The sequence below is a fragment of the Salvia hispanica genome, chromosome 6 (assembly GCF_023119035.1).
Source record: "Salvia hispanica cultivar TCC Black 2014 chromosome 6, UniMelb_Shisp_WGS_1.0, whole genome shotgun sequence".
NCBI lineage: Eukaryota > Viridiplantae > Streptophyta > Magnoliopsida > Lamiales > Lamiaceae > Salvia > Salvia hispanica.
Window position 1 is genome coordinate 35870670 of NC_062970.1, and position 20586 is coordinate 35891255.

The 20586-nt window shown below is 37.7% G+C and overlaps 3 protein-coding genes across 7 annotated transcripts; 1 reads left to right on the top strand and 2 right to left on the bottom strand.

Moving 5' to 3' along the window:
* Window position 1: 1 nt before the first annotated feature.
* On the bottom strand, window positions 2-856 carry LOC125195222 (CTD small phosphatase-like protein 1; the record flags this gene model as incomplete). Its single annotated transcript, XM_048093402.1, has 1 exon — window positions 2-856. A coding segment is annotated over exon 1 (807 nt), but the record flags the coding sequence as incomplete, so codon positions are not given.
* A 224-nt stretch (window positions 857-1080) lies between these two features.
* Window positions 1081-3524, bottom strand: LOC125196542 (seipin-2-like). 3 transcript variants are annotated; one of them, XM_048095104.1, is made up of 3 exons: window positions 2357-3524; window positions 1503-1822; window positions 1081-1421 (listed from the first exon to the last, which is right to left on the bottom strand). In XM_048095104.1, coding segments are annotated over exons 1-3 (1413 nt in total). In that variant the 5' UTR covers window positions 3449-3524; the 3' UTR covers window positions 1081-1420. The 3 variants fall into 3 exon arrangements, with proteins under 3 accessions (XP_047951061.1, XP_047951062.1, XP_047951060.1); XM_048095105.1 differs by having other exon boundaries at window positions 1081-1822; window positions 2357-2754; window positions 2941-3522; XM_048095103.1 differs by having other exon boundaries at window positions 1081-1822; window positions 2357-3522.
* Window positions 3525-10883: 7359 nt separating this feature from the next.
* Window positions 10884-17515, top strand: LOC125195880 (probable LRR receptor-like serine/threonine-protein kinase RFK1). 3 transcript variants are annotated; one of them, XM_048094152.1, is made up of 25 exons: window positions 10884-10953; window positions 11139-11221; window positions 12026-12200; window positions 12462-12533; window positions 12621-12689; window positions 12798-12869; window positions 13031-13102; window positions 13188-13259; window positions 13349-13420; window positions 13504-13575; window positions 13664-13735; window positions 13816-13890; window positions 14042-14107; window positions 14197-14262; window positions 14356-14418; window positions 14499-14546; window positions 14622-14665; window positions 14742-15118; window positions 15183-15378; window positions 15462-15608; window positions 15802-15920; window positions 16001-16211; window positions 16286-16523; window positions 16597-16747; window positions 16818-17515. In XM_048094152.1, exons 2-25 carry the CDS (start codon window positions 11176-11178, stop codon window positions 17169-17171), a joined length of 2949 nt encoding a protein of 982 aa, XP_047950109.1. In that variant the 5' UTR covers window positions 10884-10953; window positions 11139-11175; the 3' UTR covers window positions 17172-17515. The 3 variants fall into 3 exon arrangements, with proteins under 3 accessions (XP_047950109.1, XP_047950108.1, XP_047950110.1); XM_048094151.1 differs by lacking the exon at window positions 10884-10953 and having other exon boundaries at window positions 10963-11221; XM_048094153.1 differs by lacking the exons at window positions 10884-10953; window positions 13188-13259 and having other exon boundaries at window positions 10963-11221.
* Window positions 17516-20586: the final 3071 nt, after the last annotated feature.

The following is a 20586-nucleotide window of genomic DNA, read 5'->3' on the forward strand; positions in this document are numbered from 1 at the left end:
TTTCCGGCTGCAATTGATACGAATTGGGATTATCATCGATAATCACCACCCTGCTCAGCTCCCTCCCAATTTCCCCTAAATCCTTCACGAATCTCCCATCCACAGCTCTACACGAATTACGATACAATCGATGCGAGATGGCCTTCCTCCAATCGAGCTTATCGAGAACCAGAGACGCATACTCCTCAACTCCAGCTGTGAAAATCACAATCTCGAATTTCTCACTCAAATAGCCCAGGAATTCATCAACGAAAGGCCTTTTCAAGACGTAGAATTCGGATTTCTCGCCGTCGATTACGGGGCGGACGACGAAATCGTACCTCTCCGGAGGCACAGTAGCGGTGGAGTGAACTAGGGTTTCGTCGAGGTCGAGGAAAATGGTATTTTTTCTAGGGTCTAGGGGCGGAGGGAGAGCGTATTTGTCGGTGAAGAGAGATCGCCGGATATCGGATGCATTTGATGGGGCTTTTTCGAGGATTTTGTAGCCCTTCTTGCGTGGGGTTTTTCTGGGGGTGGCGATGCGGGCGAGCTTCGTGAAGATCTTGATGAGGTGGCGGTGGCAGGTGTGGAAGGATTTGTTGATGGAGGCGACGGCCGCGGCGGCTGTATTCTTGATCGGTGACTTTGTGCGGCTGCGGCTGCGGCGATGGGTGAAAGGGAGGTTTTTCCGGTTTCTGAGGGATTTTGTGGGGGTTCTTTTCACCACCTTCGACACCATTTCTATTTCTAGAGAGAGAGAGGTGAGGGAGTTTCGGGGGAGAAGATTTGAGTTTTTTTTTGGTGGGGGAAGAAGAAACAGAGTAGTCATTTTTGAAAGTTTAAAAGTTCGGTTGCAACGGTCGAATTTGTGTAGGTTCGGAACCGAAGCTAAATGGGCAGAAAAACAGAATTTGTGAAGGTTCGGAACCGAAGCTAAAAGGGGAAAAGAGTGAAGTTAACTGTTCACATCTGCCGTATTTTCAAATTTGTGTGGTGGGGATATACACTTTTTATTATCCATTGAAGTTTTTTTATGCTAGTAGTTCCATTTCCCTCAAGTCTTTAATATCTTTTATATGACAAATAATAGACAAAACAAACTGATGAAGCCAAACATATAGAATATGTTCTTACATTAGCGGAGGAGTTCATGATCTAATAAAACATGTAAGATAAAAAATATTGGTCCTAAGCCCTACTATTTACAAACTTGGTGTGAAAAATATGCATACATGTTCTACGCACAAAAATGCAGCGCTGTGTCGCGTACAAACAAGGAAAGAACAGGCTCACAACACGACGCTCCCCCATATGCACGAGGGCACGTTGTTATTGCTGTTCCCCATCGTCCTCGTTTCAGCTTTCACAGGCTAAGATCGTGGTGAGAGGCAGGCTCTCGAGGCGTGGCTTCCCAGAGCCTTATTTTGGGGATGATGAGAGGTCTGCAGCAAAGGAGAGCAAAAACCAACTCAATCATAAGCACTGCCATGCTTACCCACACAAACAGTGTTTTCTTCCAGTACCACAAGATCCTTTTTGTGAGAGGGAGATTGGACTCGAGGGTCAGGGATGCGCTGTATATTTCTGGGACTCCAGCACCGGGTGAGTACTCAGCTCGCTGCTCAAGAACAACCTTTATGGAAGCGGTTGGGGTTTGACCTTCGGTGAAATCTTTGAAGTTTGCTTTCAGGTTCTGGGTTTCTGATGTGTAGCCGGTAAGAATGGGGGCGACCTTGAGGAAAGTATGCAGGAGGCGAATCGACTGGCTCCTGTACTGCAGCACGCAGGGACGTCGTGATGTTGCCAGAATTTGGCCATCAGCAGCAAGGAAATCGACTCTGACCTTCAAGGAGGCACACATAATTATCAGAATAGTTTAACAATGGGCATGTTCACCAGGGCTTCCGATACATAAGCTTAATTTAATGGGAAGCATGCCTAGAGACTAGAGACCAAAAGAATGTGACAAATCATCATTTCTTTTGTATGTTTTGTAAAACACATAGAAAGTGAGATCCCTAGCAGTGTACGCCAAAAGCTGTAGGCATCCCATCCATAGATAGATAGGCTCAACCTCACTATACTATAATGTCAATCCAGAAAAAGCTCAGCATAAAAACCAAAAGAACTAAACTATCAGCAAAATTTCTTGAATATACAAAACCAAAAGGCTCACTTAATACGATCTCGACCAGCATACCCAACACATTTATAAATACAAATATTACAAAACCAACAGCCTTGCAGTTCATGTAGGAAGTGATAAACAACATACGATTAAACTAATCCCACTTCAATCCATGTTTAGCAATAAAATGCAGTCATCAATAAACTCGATCACTACAAGAACAATACACTAACATCAAACAAAACATACCTGAAACATCCCAAGATGTTGGTTGTATTCAGACTCGGGCAACGTTAGAGACACAGTAATCTGCACCCCATGATCCCGTGGCACGACCCTTGATCCACTGGCCTTAAAGATCCCAGGCTTCTCCACGAAATGCCTCATGTCACGATTCATCTTCACGTTTGACATAATCGGCACAAATGCCACCGGGCTCTTCTCTGAATAATCGAAATTCAAGCTCCTAGTCATAGTAATCGGCTCCTCCACCACCATTTTTATCAACACTCCGCCCATCAAAAATGCGGACACCAACAATCCGACCAATACAGAACACACATAAGCTGACCACAACAACCCCCAACCACATTTCATCCCTAATTTCAAAGCCGCTCGCTGCTCTTTCAACCATTCATACACATATTCTGAAACAATTCCAAACGTGAGATTCCATATTTTTTTCAATTGCTGAATTAGAAACCCTCGGAATCCCAGCAAAAGCCCCAGGGGGTTAAACACAATCATGTACGAGTAATACGCCAATCGAATCGTAAACGTAACAATTTTGACTAGCAAATCAATTTGGATGGCGATAGGCTTGATTACTATACCAGCCAGCTTTAACAGAAGGTTCGAATCCGAATCCGAATCATCACTTCCTCTGAAGCCCAATTCTTCACCAGGAGCTGTTGCGAGCGCATCCGTTACCGTTGATTCCTCTTCGTTCATCTCATTCCTCCGCAAAGCAAGCTTCGTATCCTCCAACGCCTTCTCGTATCCCTCGAATTTCCGAGAAAGCGACACCTTTCTCTCTCTCAAGTATTTGTCCACATTTTCCCGCGTGCCGAGCTTCGCCGATTCCGCCGTGTCATCTCTGAATGATTTTTTACTCGACAGAGACCTGCGGCGGCGGAGAACCGTTGGCGGCGGGGATTTGTCTTCCAGATTGGATTCAACTGAAACAGGGCTAGGATCCGAGATTGATTCATCACGATTGGATTCGATTGAATCGGAAAAATTCTCGCGGCAATCGTAAAATTCGAATTCGTCTACGGCATCTTGATATTCATCTTCGTCGTCGCCAAATTGCGCGCTCGATTTCGCTTCCTCCATTCCCATGTATATGGCCAGAAATTTGTGTGATGGAAATTTTTGCCTTTTTTTCTTTGGATTATTGTTATACGTTGTGCTCGAGGAGTTGTACTCCGGGAGTTCACGGCTGTGGGAGGACCGGTTTTTAACTGATTTATTATTGGTGATGTAATATGAGTATTTCTTAATTCCACAACGTTTTTTAAAAATATCACATTATTCTATAGATAGAAAAATAGAAAAAAAAAAAAGGGACATCACCAAATATATCAAGTAAATTGGATTTGGGTCATGCTTATTCAAATTTGAATTTTCATACTGTGAGGATTGTTGTAGCTCGCGGTTACACGTAACTATTACAAGCTCTTAAACCACCTCCAATCATATACCAAATCTCATTTTTGGTGTAAAAATGTTTTCCAAAAAGACACCATACCTAGTTCCATTTTTGTTTTTTTTTTTATGAAACAACACTAAATTTGAAATAAACGCCAAAATTGAATATCTACCGCAAAAAAGTTTTAAAAATTGCATAATAGTGCTTACTCTTATTTTGAGGTATTTGAATCAACCGAGCATAATTTGTGTACTAGTACTTGATAGTTGAAACAGCCGGCATAAGTTGCACATATTGAGTAGAGAATTAGAGATATGTTAGCGTTGTACTAGGGTCTACAAAATCTGTTTTACACACAATTTTTTTAATGGAATTTGCATACAGTATATGGCCTGATACAACGCAATAAGAAATAAAAGTGCTCATCTGGAACATTGAAATACGCTGGTTGATCATTTGTGGGAACAATACACAAATTTAGAGTCTTGAATTTTAGCTATTTTTTATTTTTATCGTGGTATGTTTTATGTAATTGCGATATATTTAAATGTGTTTCAATTTATATTTGAATTTTATTATTATTATAAGTTTAGTGTATTTTAATTTTAAAAGCAGTGTAATTTTTTTGAATATAAAGTATATTTAATACATAAATATATTAATAAGAAAATTTTGTATAATTATTTAATTTACATAAATTATTGATAAAATAGTGTGGGACTAGGCAATTTAAATAAATATGTAGGTATAATTAAAAAAAGTATAAAAAGTATATAAATATGGAATATTCTTTTGGGTTTGAATTTTTAGTAAATGATTGGAGTAAAATTACTTATTGGTGTGACTCAAACTCAAAAATAAGTTTGAGTTTAGTGTAAATGGTTGGAAATGGTAACCAAGATGTTACTACTACAGAAAAGAGCCAATATAGCATATCTAAGCATAATATACTAGATCTACTTATATTAGTAACAAATAAATGAATATTTGAGATTCAAATATTATACGGACATACATATGATGTAAACATCTCATACTTTTACTAACCATTTAAAGAGCTCTTTTGACTTTGCGGATTTTTAAGAAATTATTTGATTTTGTAAAGAAAAGTAAAAGAAGAGAGTGAGTGGAATGTGTGACTCATTTAAAGTATTAGTTTTATAATGAATTGAAGTGTAAAAAGTTGGTGGAATGTATGGTCCATATACTAAAAGTGAAATAAAGTAAATGATTTTATAAATCATGACAAGTGACAACCCAAAATGGTCAAATGGCTCTTTAAATGGTGGATAAAGAGAGTACATAGAAAAGACACAAATCTTCATACAGTCACTCAACTCTAAACCCAGACCTTTCTACAAAATAACGCGAACACATATATTACGTTGCTCCCAATCACAAAAGGATAAGAGCATCCGCAGCGGTGCCCCGTCCGTCCGTGCCAGCGGCGGGGACACCGCTCATCCGCCGATGCATGACGTCCGTCCGTGCCGCTGAGCAGCACGACGTGACAGCTCCTGATTGGCCAACGACATAGCCGTTGGCAAATTTGATTTTTTTTTTCACTAAATTCGAAATTAATATTAAATATATAAAAAAAATATTTTGGATTTCCAAAAAATAGAGCCGTTTATGGACGTATTTGTTGGGGATAATCGCAGCGGAAATTGCAAAACAAATAAATACACACAAGAATCTATTTAGGTGATTATGTGGGTCGATTCAATTTCATGCTTGAACATGTAGAGACATATTATTGCGCAATTAATCACATAATTTAATTTAAATTATGTTGTTGAATACTTACAACAATGATTCTCCAAAGAATCGAAGTGGCTTGCTACTTCTCCACATGTAGATCTTGAAGCTTGATTGTGAATGCAAGACCAAAGATCTTCTAACCTATGACCCTTAACTCTATAGATCTAAATTCCTTGTGGGAGGAATCTCTTAGAAATAATAAGAATCTTGAAGGAGAAGACAAGAAAGCCAAGTGTGGAGGCTAGGGTTTGTGAGAACCTTTGTCTCATCTCCTTACATCTTATTTATAGAGTTTATGATGGGCTAGGTTAGGGATCTATGGGGCTTGGATTGGACCTCCCCATTGGACCTTCTTTACTAATTAAATTATAACCCATAATTTAATATAAGGCCAATGGAATATTTCTTGTGCCACTATAGAAGAAATATTGACCGCCCATCCAATCCGTGATTACAAGCAATCCGGGTTAACCTCTTTAATATATTATTTCCCGTGTCTAAGACTTTCTATATCCATTAATTAATTTGTAGTCTGCTATAGACTTTAAATTAATTAATATCTTTATTTCCAAAAGTTTGTCTAGTACGAGATGTATATTAAAAATATACTTTTCCTTTTCTATTTATTCTTGGATTAAATCCAAACCGGCCGGGTTTCCGAATAATAGAACTTCTCTCGAACACCTCTTGGGGATATAGTCAAACCGCGCAGGCACACGATTCAATGTAATAATAAAACTGACACCATTCTAGTTATTAATTACTACTACCCAAGATATCAGGAATATTGGGTTACGAAAAACCCGCACCTATTGATAAGTCAAAGCAGTGTATGATTAAATAATATGTGTCCTATATTATTACAAAGATTAGGAAATATTAAATCTCCAAGACATCGTCTTACAGTAGATAGCAACAAAGACGTGTCTATACTTTAGATCCATTCAATGCTATACCACACCAGTGTCACTAGTCATTCTCAAGGTAAAGACGACTTTCGGATGGACACATTGCAACCTTTCACGATAGGTAGCCAAAGCCTATCTAGGTTGTGAAAAAGTTTTACTTCTACAAGGTACCGGTTGGGCCACCTACTGTGATGACCTGTTCCACGACCCAACCTTCAATGTAGAAGACTTAGACTGATTTTACTTTCCGGCGTTTTAATTATATAATTTAATATATAATTAAATACGGTCAATACCCATTAAAGTAAACTACACAGTGTGAAGAAAACATTTATTATTCTCATTAAATGAATAGTGTTTAAAATATACAAGCAATTTATCAAATTCAAAAACTCAAAAAATGCTTTTTAGTATATATGTTCCAACAGTATTTTGGAATTTTTTGAATTTCTTTTTTAATCCCAAAATCATCTATAAATACACACATTCATCATCCATTTTTCACATCAAATTATCTCTCATTCATATTTTTTTCATACTAATCATCTACATCTTCCTATCTCACTCAAACCCTCTCTAAAAAATTCAAAAATGGATTTCACCGATCTCATTGCGGAAGCGGAGCGCGAAGAACAAGAATACCAGGAATAATATCGTGCCGTCTACGAAGCCTATGTCGCCGCCAATACCCCGCCCCTCCTCCTCGACCAACTAGATCAACTCGCCACCGCTACATCCATCGTGATCGGGAGGGAGCCAACGAAAGGCTCGTTGCCGACTATATTTCCGACCAGCCGCGGTTTCCAGAAGATTACTTTGGGCACCGTTTCCGCATGTCAAAATGGTTGTTTATGCGTATTGTCAACACATTGTCCGCCCATGTTGAATACTTTCAACCAGGTGTAGATGCAACCGGTCGGCAAAGTCTCTCGACGTTGCAAAAGTGTACTTGTGCCATCCGACAACTTGCTATTGGGAAAACGGCTGACCTCTTCGACGAGTATTTGCATGTGGGTGAATCAACTGGAATCCTATGCCTCAAAATTTTTTGCGACGGTGTTCGTTCTGCTTTTGGCGAGGAATTCCTTCGGGCACCCACCATTGAAGATTGTCAACAGTTGCTTCATCTTCACGAAACAGTCCACGGTTTTCCCGGTATGCTAGGCAGCATTGACTGCATGCATTGGAAGTGGAAGAATTGCCCGACTACTTGGAGAGGGCAATACTTAAGCGGCCACAAAGTCGGCGGCCCAACGCATCCTTGAAGCGGTCGCCGACTACCGCCTATGGATTTGGCATGCATATTTTGGTGTTGCCGGATCCAACAACGACTTGAATGTGCTCTATTCTTCACCTCTCTTCGATGGTGTTTTGAATGGTGTAGCACCGGCGATCGACTTCACCGTCAACGAAAATGCATACCACATGGGTTACTATCTCGTCGATGGTATCTACCCAAGGTGGTCGACTTTCGTGAAGACGTTCAGCAATCCGCAAGATCCGAGACGGATTCTTTTTGCGGAGCGTCAAGAGTCTGCTCGGAAAGACGTCGAAAAAGCTTTTGGGGTCCTTCAAGGCCGATTCAACATTGTGAAGGCCCCGTCTCGGCTGTGGTACGTTAAGAATATCACTGACTTCATGTACACGTATATTATCTTGCACAACATGATTATAGCTAACGAAGGACCGATGGCGGCTAACTTTTACGACGAGGATGGAGCCGGAAGCTCAACCGCGAGGTCTCCCCCACGCCGAGGTGTGCATACGACGGTGAACGGGAGGATTGAAAGAAGACACATAATGCGCGATACAAGAGCCCACATTGAGCTACAAAAAGATCTAATCAATCACATTTGGGCGAAATTCGGCAACGAGTAGTGGTCTTTTTAATTTTATGAATTTAATTATATATTTTTTAATTTTTAGGATTTTAATTATGTAATTTTTAATGTATTTTTATAATGTAGATATGTTTTTAGTAATTGAAGTATTTAAATTGAATAATAGAATGGTGAGACTCTTGACCTTGTCCTTAGCTAAGAGTACAGATGTGGGTGTTGTGCTATTGCCTAAGAGCATTCACAATGGAAGGGCCCTCCCACATTCCACATGGCATTGTCCAAAGGGCCTATCTTCCCACAATGGAAGGGCCTTCCCATAGGGTCTTCCCATTTCCAATTCATTTCCACATCATCATTTATTTTGTTTTAATTTTTTAGCACTTATATATTTAATATATTATTAACTTAATTAAATTAAAATGTAAAAATATTATATAGTACATGAAATAAATTTTAATTTATCTCAACAACTTATTAATTAACTAAATGAAAACCTAAATTAGCCCATCTCAAATATAGTCCATTAATTTAATAAAATTGTTGGCCCACTAATTTATAGTTTAAATAATAAATTAGGGTTAATCTTCCTCACAACCGCCGCTTTCTTCTTCTTCTTCTCCCCCCCCCTTCTTCTTCCCCTACGTTTCTTCCCCTCTCTCATTCTGTTTCAGCAAAAAAAAAAAAAAAAAAAAAGATCGTGGCGATCGTCGACCCTCTCACCACAATGGAGGGTCGATCGACACCCCATTTGGATCGGCCAAGGCCGATACATCGACCCTTTTGGAGAGAGAAGGTGGAGCCGTCGGATGGCCCTTCCACCGCAATGGTGGGGCGATGAGGGCCGATGGGGAAGGCCCCTCCATCGGCCCTCCATTGTGAATGCTCTAAGGACAAGGAGTAAAAGTGGGTCCGGGCCCACTTCCGTGCTCTTAGCTAAGAGTACGGATGTGGATGCTCTAAATCCTATTCATACCTTAGGAGGGGCATTTGCCCACCTAATATTTTCTCCTCTATATAAATATTGTCTATCATATAATTTATTTCTTTTAATTTTTCAGTAAATGCCCTTCCTCAAATTTTTAAATTTTCTTCATAAATAGATTTGCCCCCGTCCCTACAAATTCCTGGCTCCGCCCCTACTCGAAAAATCTTATGATTTCAAAGCAAAACGAATCTAAGTAATCCCAAAGGATTGATCTCCGTTAAGAAACTCATATGCCACATCTCACACGCATCTTTGCTGGAATCTATCTCCTCTCTCACACACATCTTGTTGAGCAAGTCATTTAACTACAAGTCTAGTTTTAAACCTAATATTTTTAGTTTTTTATTTGAGTTTATAAAGTCATCGGCAATAAGTACCTAACAGTTTGAAGATCTAAATACCAAATTCTAAGTTTTATTAAAATCTTAAGTAAAGCAAGTTATCAAGCATAGCTTAATACGGAGTACTTAGGGATAATCCTTGGATTTTAATGCTTTGTTTTATGTTTTAGATTCGTTCTATCAGATTCAAACACGCTCAAATTAGGATGAGTAAATTTAATCATTGAGTAAATCTCATTAGTAGTGTTATCAACACTAGAGTGGTAAACTTGGGTTCATAATACAGGCTTTTGACTTGGGTCGCGCAAAACAGCCCAATGAGCCTTAAGTTTTCCAAACAGGTTCAAATGATCAAATCTGTATAATTAGATTAATTAATTGTACTCCATTGTTTAAAATTCAAAATAATGGTTGGTCTTGAAATGGTAGTGGTGACCAATCATGGCAAGTTCGTTTAGTTCTATATATACTGTACATTGAAAAAATTATTCATCACACAACTTCATTTATTAACAAAAACATTATTTTTACTTCCTACGGTACATCTTTTTGTGTGAGACAGTTTACTCATTCCAAAACATGGATAAGTGAGTGTAGGCCCATCAGAAAAAAATGAGATTATAGTTTAATTAACAGAATCTTCAACACCTCCAGGCTTTGGGGTGGATTAATTGAAAATTATTTCAGTGGATTATATATCAAACTCAATCGGTTATGGAGTTGGTGTGATTTTTTTTGTCGTATTCTGGAAGTGGCAGAAAACAAAATAAACAATTATAAAAATATTAGTACTACTATAATATTAATAACACATCTTTTTGGATTTGGATTCATAATCCTTGAATTTCAAGTGTGCTTACTTTTGTGACACTTTAAAAATATCATGCACATACATGAATTTAAATCGCCGCCGTTTTTGAGTTTTCTCTCTCATCAAAGCAAGCTATCTCTCCGACTTTTCCTTAATACTCCTACCGTTCCATAGGAGCGTTTTTTTATTTCCGTTTGTTCCATAGTAATAGAGTTATTTCCCTTTTTAGTAAAAGTAATATATTTTTTCACACCTACTTTACTCTCTCTTACTTTTTTTCTGTCTTCCATCTCTCTACCTTTTTCATTTTCTACTTTATTCTCTCTTTACTTAACTCACCTAACACAATTTTTTTTAATTTCGTGCCGAAAAGTTTTGCCTACATTACAATAGAACGAAGGGAGTAAAATATAGCAAAATTTTGTCGTGATTTTAGAATATCTAACTCTTTAAATTCAAAAATAGAAAGAACTAATGACTAGTCTAGTTACATCAGTTCGTAACTTCGTATGAAGGAGAGAGAAGAATAACAACTGCTACTGGAAATGATAAGATTTTCCTGTCTCTAGCCTCTATTTGAATCTTCCTTATTTACCGCATCTTAGTTTGCACACTGCACACTAAATTATTGACCCTAAAGCATAACTCACTTTAATTCCAAATACTGAAAATTCATGTTTAGTCTATGCAAATTCTTGAGTTATTGATGCTCGAAATCGAATATGCGTCTCACAGAAACCGTTGCTTCTTGGTTTATTGCCTTTTGCTTCATGGGGCTGCTGAAAATTTCCCAATCACAAGTGCCACAAGAAGAAGGTATCCAATATTGATCTCTGTTTCTTGAAAAATAGGTGCACTTTCCTTTTATTGCCTTTGCAGTCCGCATTTATGAGAAAAGTGACAACTTTACTAAGTTTTCACTTGATCGAAAATGACCCATTAATAAGATGAAAGAGGGGTGCAATAAAAATTTAATCTTTATCGTGCTTTCTTCAAATTAGTTTTCCTCTTGTTTAATCCAGTTTGGAATAGTAATCTTCATTTTGTTTTAGTGTACTAAAATAGCAATCTTCATTTTTGTCGTTGTTTAGTATCGATAAAATATGAATCTTTTGGGTGCTTTCTCGAAGTTGAAATCCCTCTTTGTTTAGTTTAGATTGAATTGTGGGTTGTGGGCTAATTTGCTATTTGGTTTAGTGGATTGGAATAGTAATCTTCATTTTGTTTAGTCTGGTAATGTAGGAACTTTGCTTTTGCTGTTGTTGTTAAGCTTTGTCTGATACAAAAAATACTATGTATTCTTGATAGAAAATGATCCAGTAGCAATATTGAAAGAGGGATGCAAGAAAAGTTGAATATTTAGGGTGCTATCTGTAAATTCCCTCTTGAGTAATTCAATTTGGTTTAGAACTTTAGATAAAGACTAAAGATTAATAGAAATTGACTTTTATGGGTTGCGGAGTTGATTTACTTTGTTGATGTATGATATGCTATGATGCACACGGATGAAGGAAGCTTTTATTTTGTTTAGTGGACTGGAATCTTGATTTTGATTAGTCGATTAACATACTACTAATCTTGATTTTGTTGTTGCTGTTTTTATTTGTGCCTGTTGTTTAGTGGTTGCTCTTCAGCAAATTGTGACTGAGATGGGTGCAAGGTATTGGAAATTCAACGGTGACCAATGCGAAATCGAGATGGTTGGGATGTCGCCTACTCCCCCGACCGATTCCGAGGGCTATGTTGATTGCAACTGCAATTTCAGCAACAACACTGTCTGTCATATCACCAATATGTATGGTTTCTATCTCTGATCATTTCTATGTTTGTCCAAAGTCCCCGTTTCTGCAAAAAGACCGATGTGTATTGTGTCTTGTTCATATTTTTGTAGACCTTTAGTTGCCCTACACAATATTTTTCACAGTGTTCAATTCATACAATTTGCTCTTGTTCTCTTAATAAGCCATGCCATTTGAACTTGAGGCATATTTCCAATTTATTTCCAATGGAAGCCATAAATTTAGTTCATGAAGAGTTAAAATCCAACTCGTTGCAGCGTGCTCAAGAGTCTCAATCTTCCGGGAGTCCTTCCTATTAACATCACGAAGCTTCCCTACCTTCAAGCTGTGTAAGAACCTTTGTTTACCATTCTGCTCAATGATTTGTGTAAGCAAACATCAAATTGCCCAACATACTCAGACACTTTCGTTGTCAGTGATTTCGCCTACAACCTCCTCAGCGGAACAATCCCAACACAATGGGCTTCGACAAATTTGACTAGAATGTATGATAAATATATCTCAAACTTTTCGAATAAAGTCTAGAAATGCAAGAATTCGCTGCAGACTCGTTTCATGAATGTTTAGTGGTAATTCCAGAATTTTCGTTGCAGCTCTCTTGTCGTAAATCGCTTGTCAGGGGAGATACCCAAGGAACTTGGAAACCTTACTACCCTCACGTACCTGTATGTCTTTGTTTTATTTCCATATCCATTTATCGATGCCAAAGTATTCTATTTGGAGGCACTTCACAGTTCTTCATGATTTCTCATTTTCGTTTCAACCAGTTGTGTAATGCTTGGCACTTATTCTAATCTCGACTGTATTTATCGATGAGTCTTACCAGGGGCCTCGAAGCAAACAACTTTTCAGGGACTATTTCTTCCGAAATTGGGAAATTGATAAACTTGAAAACTTTGTAAGACTCCATATCCTTATATATGCTTGTCCTAAATTAGAAATATGATGCATAAGCCAATGATAGATGATCCATTAAATTGCAGGATATTATCTTCCAACCGATTGACTGGGCATCTGCCTGTAACTTTTGCAGCACTAACAAATTTGAATGATTTGTAAATACTCTAATACACTATACAATCTTGCTCCATTCTCGTCTCCGATTTTCATTTGTATGCTCAGTGTTTCTTCTTTTGAGTTGCAGTAGGATAAATGATAACCGTCTAAGTGGACGTATACCCAACTTCATTCAGAACTGGAAACAGATTACGAGATTGTAAGATCTTAATCCCAACCTATGCAAAAACAAACCAGACGATTTTATTTTTTTTCTAATTTTTCGACTATGTCTGAATGAAGAGAGATGCAAGCAAGTGGACTAGTGGGGCCCATTCCGTTGAATATATCCATTCTCACTATGCTAAAGGATTTGTAAGCTCACTTAGTCAACAAGTTTTAGTGGCATTTATGCATATTTGTTACTGCTTAGAAGTTAGATTCACGTAGTTTACCTATGCAGGAGAATTAGCGATATTAAGAGCCCGGCTTCAAATTTCCCATTGCTGATAAGCGCTGCAAACCTAGAGACATTGTATGCATCGCTGTATAAAACTTCGTTGATTTTCTTATCTTGTCTTTTTAATTAGCTAATGGCATTTGCTCTGCCTACAGGGTGTTGAGGAACTGCAACATTTCTGGAGCAGTGCCCGATTATATTTGGAGACGACTCCGAGTTCTGGACATGTTGTGAGTGACCAAATATGTGACTTGATATGAATATGCATATATTTGATTTGCCATGTAAAAGTTACTAGTTTTTCTTTTTTTTCTCAGAAGTGAACTTGATTGAGAACTGACTATTTTTTTTTCGCCTTGTTTGATTTTGTGTTGTTTTTAGGGATATCAGTTTCAACAAGTTAGTCGGGGAGATTCCACATAACATCGCGAGGGATCTGAAAACTGTGTGGGTGAAAATTACACTTGAATCTTATAAAATGATCATTCTGCCTTCTTGTGTACTCTGACTCGTCTGTGTATATGATACGATGATAGGTTCGCTACTGGTAATATGCTAAGCGGAGACATACCAGATGCACTCTTGAAGTACGGGAGCATCATGTATGTTTCTACTATAAATATACTTGCTGCATATCACGTTTATTCTTGCAAGCTACTCGACCTTTTCTTTTTGTTGATGCTGATTGTGTGCAGTGATCTGTCGTACAACAATTTTACTTTGCAAGGGCCCGATCAACCTGCGTGCCAAACAAACATGTAGAGTACACCTTATCTATCTATTTACTAGACATTATTCGTTGCTCGACTTTTTAATTTTTATGTTTTGGCGGTGTTAGGAACCGAAGGGTGAACTTGTATAAGGGCTCGTCAACTGGCAACATTCTGTAAGATGAATTTCTGTTTACTTATATAGAACTCGACAACTTGTGATTCTTACGGCTTTGCTTAATCTTTGACAGACAACGAATGCTTCCATGTACAAGGAACGTAGCCTGTCCAAGATGTACGATAACTTCTTCTCGTTATGTGGCTATATTTGATAAGAACTTTGAATAAGTTTCCTCACCTCAATTTGGCAGATAAATGTTCGTTACATGTGAATTGCGGTGGCACTGACTTGACCATCGAAGATCACAAGAGACGAATTTTGTACGAAGGAGACGCAGGAAGTGATCCTGTGAGATTTTTGAGCGAGAATCATTGGGGCTTTGTCAGCAGCGGGAAATTCTTGGACGGTCCTTATTCTGACAGCTCACGTGTAGTCCGAACCATGTCAAACATAACTATCCCGGACCTGTACACCACGGCACGCCTCAATGCCATGTCCCTCACATACTTCCATTACTGCCTCGAGAATGGGAGCTACAATGTGAGCCTCCACTTTGCGGAGATAATGTTCACGAGCGACAGCACGTATAACAGCCTCGGGAGGCGCTCATTCGATATATACATCCAGGTTTGCTCCACATACAAGAAACGTGATGATCTGGTGTTTTTTTCTCTGATCATCTCTGTTTCAGGATAATTTAGTGGAGAAAGATTTTGATATCGGAGAAGAAGCTCGTGGAAATGGGAGGCCTGTAGTTAGGTCTTACAATGCCACGGTGCGTGATAGCACGTTGGAGATCAGATTTTACTGGGCTAGTAGAGGGACTAAGCGGATTCCTAGCTTCGGAGTTTTTGGTTCTCTTGTATCGGCTATTTCAGTGGATCCTAGTAAGCACGATCTATCTGTTTTCGTGTAATGTTTGACTTAACCTAGACATGTTCTCTTACATTTTCGTTTGGCGTCACTGAAGATTTCAAGGTTTGCAAAGATGGGGATAAAAAGAAGAATATAACGGGTTATATCGTGGGTCTGGTGGTATCTGCCTTCGTGATTTTTTTGATCGCGGGCATCGTTTGGTGGAAATGTCTCCGGAGACGCAGAACTCGCCTAGGAAAAGGTGATGTCCGAAACCCTCGTTGTGCAGTAATTTGTAAAGGTCTTGTGTTTTCTGACGCCAATACTTGTTGTACGACTCTTGTTAGGGTTTAGAATTGAAGGAGATAGCACGTAGAAGTGCAACGCGTGTTGAATTGTTTGACACATTCATGATTTCTAAAGGCTTGCTCTGTATTTCTTGCTTTTGTGGACAGGTTTCGATGGCTTAGAGCTACAGACAGTTGCGTTTTCGTTGAAGCAAATCAGGGCAGCTACGCACAACTTTGATGAGGCGAACAAGATTGGAGAAGGCGGCTTTGGCCCTGTTTACAAGGTACGTTTAGTATAGCTTAATGCCTGCATTTCTCTGTTTGTCTTCGTGTTTCGTGGCTCCTGACAAAAAATGTAGTGCAGGGTTTGCTGCAGGATGGAACTGTGATTGCTGTGAAGCAGCTCTCGTCGAGATCAAGGCAAGGGAACCGTGAGTTTCTTAACGAGATCGGTATGTTTTCTTGCTTGCTGCACCCGAATCTCGTGAAGCTGCACGGGTGCTGCATCGAAGGCGATCAGCTGCTGCTCGTGTACGAGTACATGGTGAACAACAGCCTTGCTAATGTCTTATTCGGTAATTAATTCTTTACTCATTTCGTTGATTTTGATTCGGCTCGTGAGGTTTACGTTGGGTGGCACCGTTTCCAGATTCGAACAAGAGCCAGATGATCCTCGACTGGCCAACGAGGTTCAAAATCTGCATTGGGATCGCAAGAGGTTTAGCCTTTCTCCATGACGAGTCGAGGCTGAAGATCGTTCATCGCGACATCAAAGCTACGAACGTGCTGCTTGATGGAGATCTGAACCCAAAGATTTCCGATTTCGGATTGGCTAGGCTTAACGAGGACGAGAAGACGCACATTAGCACAAAAGTTGCTGGAACGATGTGAGTTCATGTCTTATTTTCAAAACTTTTTGCTATATTGCTTGCTCGCTCGTCTGATAATACTTGTTTGCAGAGGGTATATGGCTCCCGAATACGCGCTGTGGGGCTACCTGACCGACAAGGCGGACGTCTACAGCTTTGGAGTCGTGCTACTAGAAATCGTGAGCGGGAAGAGCAACAGCAACTACATGCCAAGCCACAACTTCATTTGCCTTCTAGATTGGGTACGAATACTCGCGAGCTCTTCGAATCTCGGTTCTTTTTTATCTTAATAGCCTATGTGTAATGTCTCAGGCTTGTCACTTGCAAGAAAGCAAGAATATAGACGAACTCATCGATGAGAGACTGGGATCTCAATTGGACCGAGAGGAAGTCGAGAGGGTAGTCAAGGTGGCGCTTCTTTGCACGAACGCGACCCCATCCGTGCGGCCTACAATGTCGGAGGCGGTGCAGATGATGGAAGGGAGCCTCACCATACCAGACACGGTTGCGGAAGGGAGCACGGAGTTGAGGATGAAGGCCATGAACGACTTCCGGAAGGAGAGCCGGATCGACACTAGCTTGTCGGGAGCTTTGGGAATTGATCCGAGCTTCTCCTCGTTTGCCACTGAATTTTCCGAAATCGGTAGAGATAGTGTATCACATTGATCGAGTTGCGATTCAACCTTTTCGGTGTGGCCTAGTTGGTTGGTCAAGTGAACTACGAGCATATCGATAGAGTCGTGACCATTCGATGTTGGTGGAGTGAACGGTCTAGCTCGAGAGTCGAGCCTGCGACGTAAGGCTGAATGAAGGTAGCTTAGAAACATAATGATACCATTTTTGTTACATTCATGTAAAACTTGTATGTGGCGGCTGAAGGTAGATTAGCAAGGTAATGATATCATTTTTGTCATATTTTTGTCAAGTAGTATCATGTATAATTTGTAACCATCACTGTCTTGTACTAGTTTCTTAGAGTTTCTTACATAAATGGTTTCTGATTTTGATAATTATTCGTCTATAGTTCTTAAAAATTATCATGTGAAATCTTTGAACTATGCAGGTACCGGTGGTTAACTTCAGACCAATGTTTATTTTGGTACTTATTACTCTATTTTTTAGGCATTACTTAGTTGATAAGCTTTTGATAGGCCTTTTAACGCTAATGATGTTAACCCAATGGGCTGGATTTGGTTATTAAAACGGCCCATGTATTATTGGTTAGGGAGAAAAGAGCCACATTTCATTGGAACAAGGAAATTGGGGAAACAATTGATATTATAACAAATACTATAAGCTTACTCCATTTCCTAAAAATAGGGATCAGTAATACAAAATTTATAAATAATACTCCGTTTCCTAAAAATAGAATATAATTTCTTTTTGAAAAAAATAGACCCCAAAATCCACTAACACACTAATTTTACTACTTTTTCTACTCATCTCACTTAATTTACCAAATTTGCATTAAAACTCATGTCGTTTTCTGAAGTTCTATTTTTAAGAAACGGAGGGTATATGAAATAAAAACAGAAAAGTAATTGAAGCGGTGCTGTGAACATTAATATCCACCTTATTAATAGTCTAATGTATGCTGAAAAAAATTTAAAATAAAAAACTTAACTAATTTTGTACTAAGTGTTATAAGTTTAATGTATGGTGAAAAGTTTTAGAATAAAAAATTAACTAATTTTATACTCTGTAAGAACTAAAATGTATTCAACGGAACGATGGAGTATGAATAGCATAGGCAAAGCGACATTTTCTTATATGAAGTAGTATTACCTATTTTTGCTTCCCAACAAATATTAAGGTGAATGACGAGTACATATATATGTATGAGGAAAGGAGTTGTTTTATTTGAAGTGGATAATTTTTGAGGTACTTCGTTAAAGTGGATGTATAAATACTGGACTTTGTTGTAATTATTCAATTGAACATGATTAATTGTCGTAAAATGGTACGATATGCGGTTCCACTTGGAATCATATAATATATATATAGACCATTTGCAAGATATTAGTATTCAATTGTTGGAATGGGTATATATAGAATTAATTAGATTCACATCATCGCATCTAGACTTAAGTGTGTTGTCTTGCTTTTAATGATTAGACTAAGCCCTCGATCTAATCCTAATTCTTAGTACGGACTACCTCCGTCCCCAAAAAATATGCACTTTGAATTCGATACGAGTTAAAATATAAAATTGATAAAATAAGAGAGATAAAGAACAAAAGTAATTAAAATATTATTAGTGGAGAATGAATCTTCCAACTATTTTAGGACATAATCACAATTGGAAAAATGTATATTTATTCTGCCACTAAAGTCGACGCTTTTATTTTATAAATTCATCAAATCACTTCACATTATTATTTTCTCATTTAACCCCAACGTTACAAGTTGGTACTATTAGATTAATAAATTATACCAAGATGCTGGCAAATTTAAGTCGGTACCGACGAAATAAACTACTACGAAATTTCAAAAAATTATTAACTACTGGTATTAAGATTTAAGATTATTGGAATTTCGTAATGACTATAATATTTTGTAAGTAGATTGGATCAAGGATCAAGGATCAAGGATCAAGGGTAGTATCAAATTCAATTAAGTAACCGATTAATTCGAAACTAACTTATAAGAATATTTTAGAAAGTAGAATACAAATAAAGATGTATAATTTGCTAATAATTCGAATACGTCTTTAATATGTTCAGCGAGTACGTCTTTAATATCTCTTCCACCTTTTTCAACTAACGATTTTTTTATATATATTTTTTAATGCGTGCGAAAAATGAGATTTAAATCATAGATAGAGGGAGTGAAATTTTAAAAGTAATTTTGAAACAAATATAGTACTACTACCTAAGAAACACTTTTTGAAATTAAACCGCAGATCCGAATTTGAATCTAACTAATTAAATAATGGAATATTTCAATCCACACTAAGCATACTACAACAAAAAGAAATTGGCTAGAAGTATTATTATCACTTAATACACTTTTTTTATATTAGAACTCCGCTATTGAACATTCTTTGCAAAAATAAATAATGTACGGCTGCGTGAGTGTATATGGTTTGTTGACGTTATTTATATATACCTCTCACTCCGTTCGAGAATAAGAGTTTCGTTTTTTCATTTTGGTTAGTTTGCAAATAGGAGTTCCGATTCATAATATAGATCAATATTCCACTAATTTATTCTACTTACATATAATTTAAAATTAATTATATATAAGTTAGCCTAATATTTCACTAACTTTCTTATACCTGCTTTTATTGATATTTTTGTAAAATTTGTGTCAAATATAAATGAGACTCTTATTCACATATGGAGTGAATATAATCCAGATTATTTAGAAATAAAAGAATATATTTATCATCAAAAGGGGACAAGATCTGATTTCCAAACCTAATACTCCAAGTTTATTCCTGATTAAAGTACATTAAGATAACAAGTTTAAAGCTAGTTAAAAGCTCCATGTAGGCTATCGGTATATCCTATATCATCATTATAAAATTCGTTGGTAAAATGACGACTGAAGCTCAGCCCGCCGTCCTTTTTTGGAGGTTTTCAATCGATATTTTTTGAAGTCTAGTTTTAGAAGTGGAACTATAATTGCAAAATTAATACTACTACTACCACAATTTTGTAATTACTCTAGAATTTAGAACTCCACTGTTGAATATTCTTTGAAAAAGATAATGTTGTGTTGCATGACTCAGTTCTTTGGTTTAGGTAACTATAAAATATACGCTTCTAATCCATTGAAATAAAAGAATATTTAACATCAAACATGACAAAATCGTAAATTCCAAAACTGAGTTTTAAACTATTCAGGAATTGTTTAGTTTGAAAAATGACATAGCACATGTAAAATGTCTTGTTTAATAAAATACCATATATGTACATAATACTAATACTATAAGATATGAATTCGACCTGAATATCACTCGAGCCTATCCGAGATTTTAATCCTCAAAGATCGTGTTAGTACTATTGGATCAAAACATGATGTAGATTCAACATGTAACAATATTTCGTTTATTGTTGAACGGGGGAACATCTTTTTA

Excerpts from the sequence above, each read along its gene's own strand:
- LOC125196542 (XM_048095103.1), bottom strand. The coding sequence starts at position 3,448 with ATGGGAATGGAGGAAGCGAAATCGAGCGCGCAATTTGGCGACGACGAA. Across the intron at positions 1,823-2,356 it reads AACATCTTGGGATGTTTCAG|GTCAGAGTCGATTTCCTTGC; the intron begins GTATGTTTTGTT and ends GCCTCCTTGAAG.
- LOC125195880 (XM_048094151.1), top strand. The coding sequence starts at position 11,128 with ATGCGTCTCACAGAAACCGTTGCTTCTTGGTTTATTGCCTTTTGCTTC. Across the intron at positions 15,379-15,461 it reads GGCTATTTCAGTGGATCCTA|ATTTCAAGGTTTGCAAAGAT; the intron begins GTAAGCACGATC and ends GCGTCACTGAAG. Across the intron at positions 16,524-16,596 it reads ACAAAAGTTGCTGGAACGAT|AGGGTATATGGCTCCCGAAT; the intron begins GTGAGTTCATGT and ends ACTTGTTTGCAG.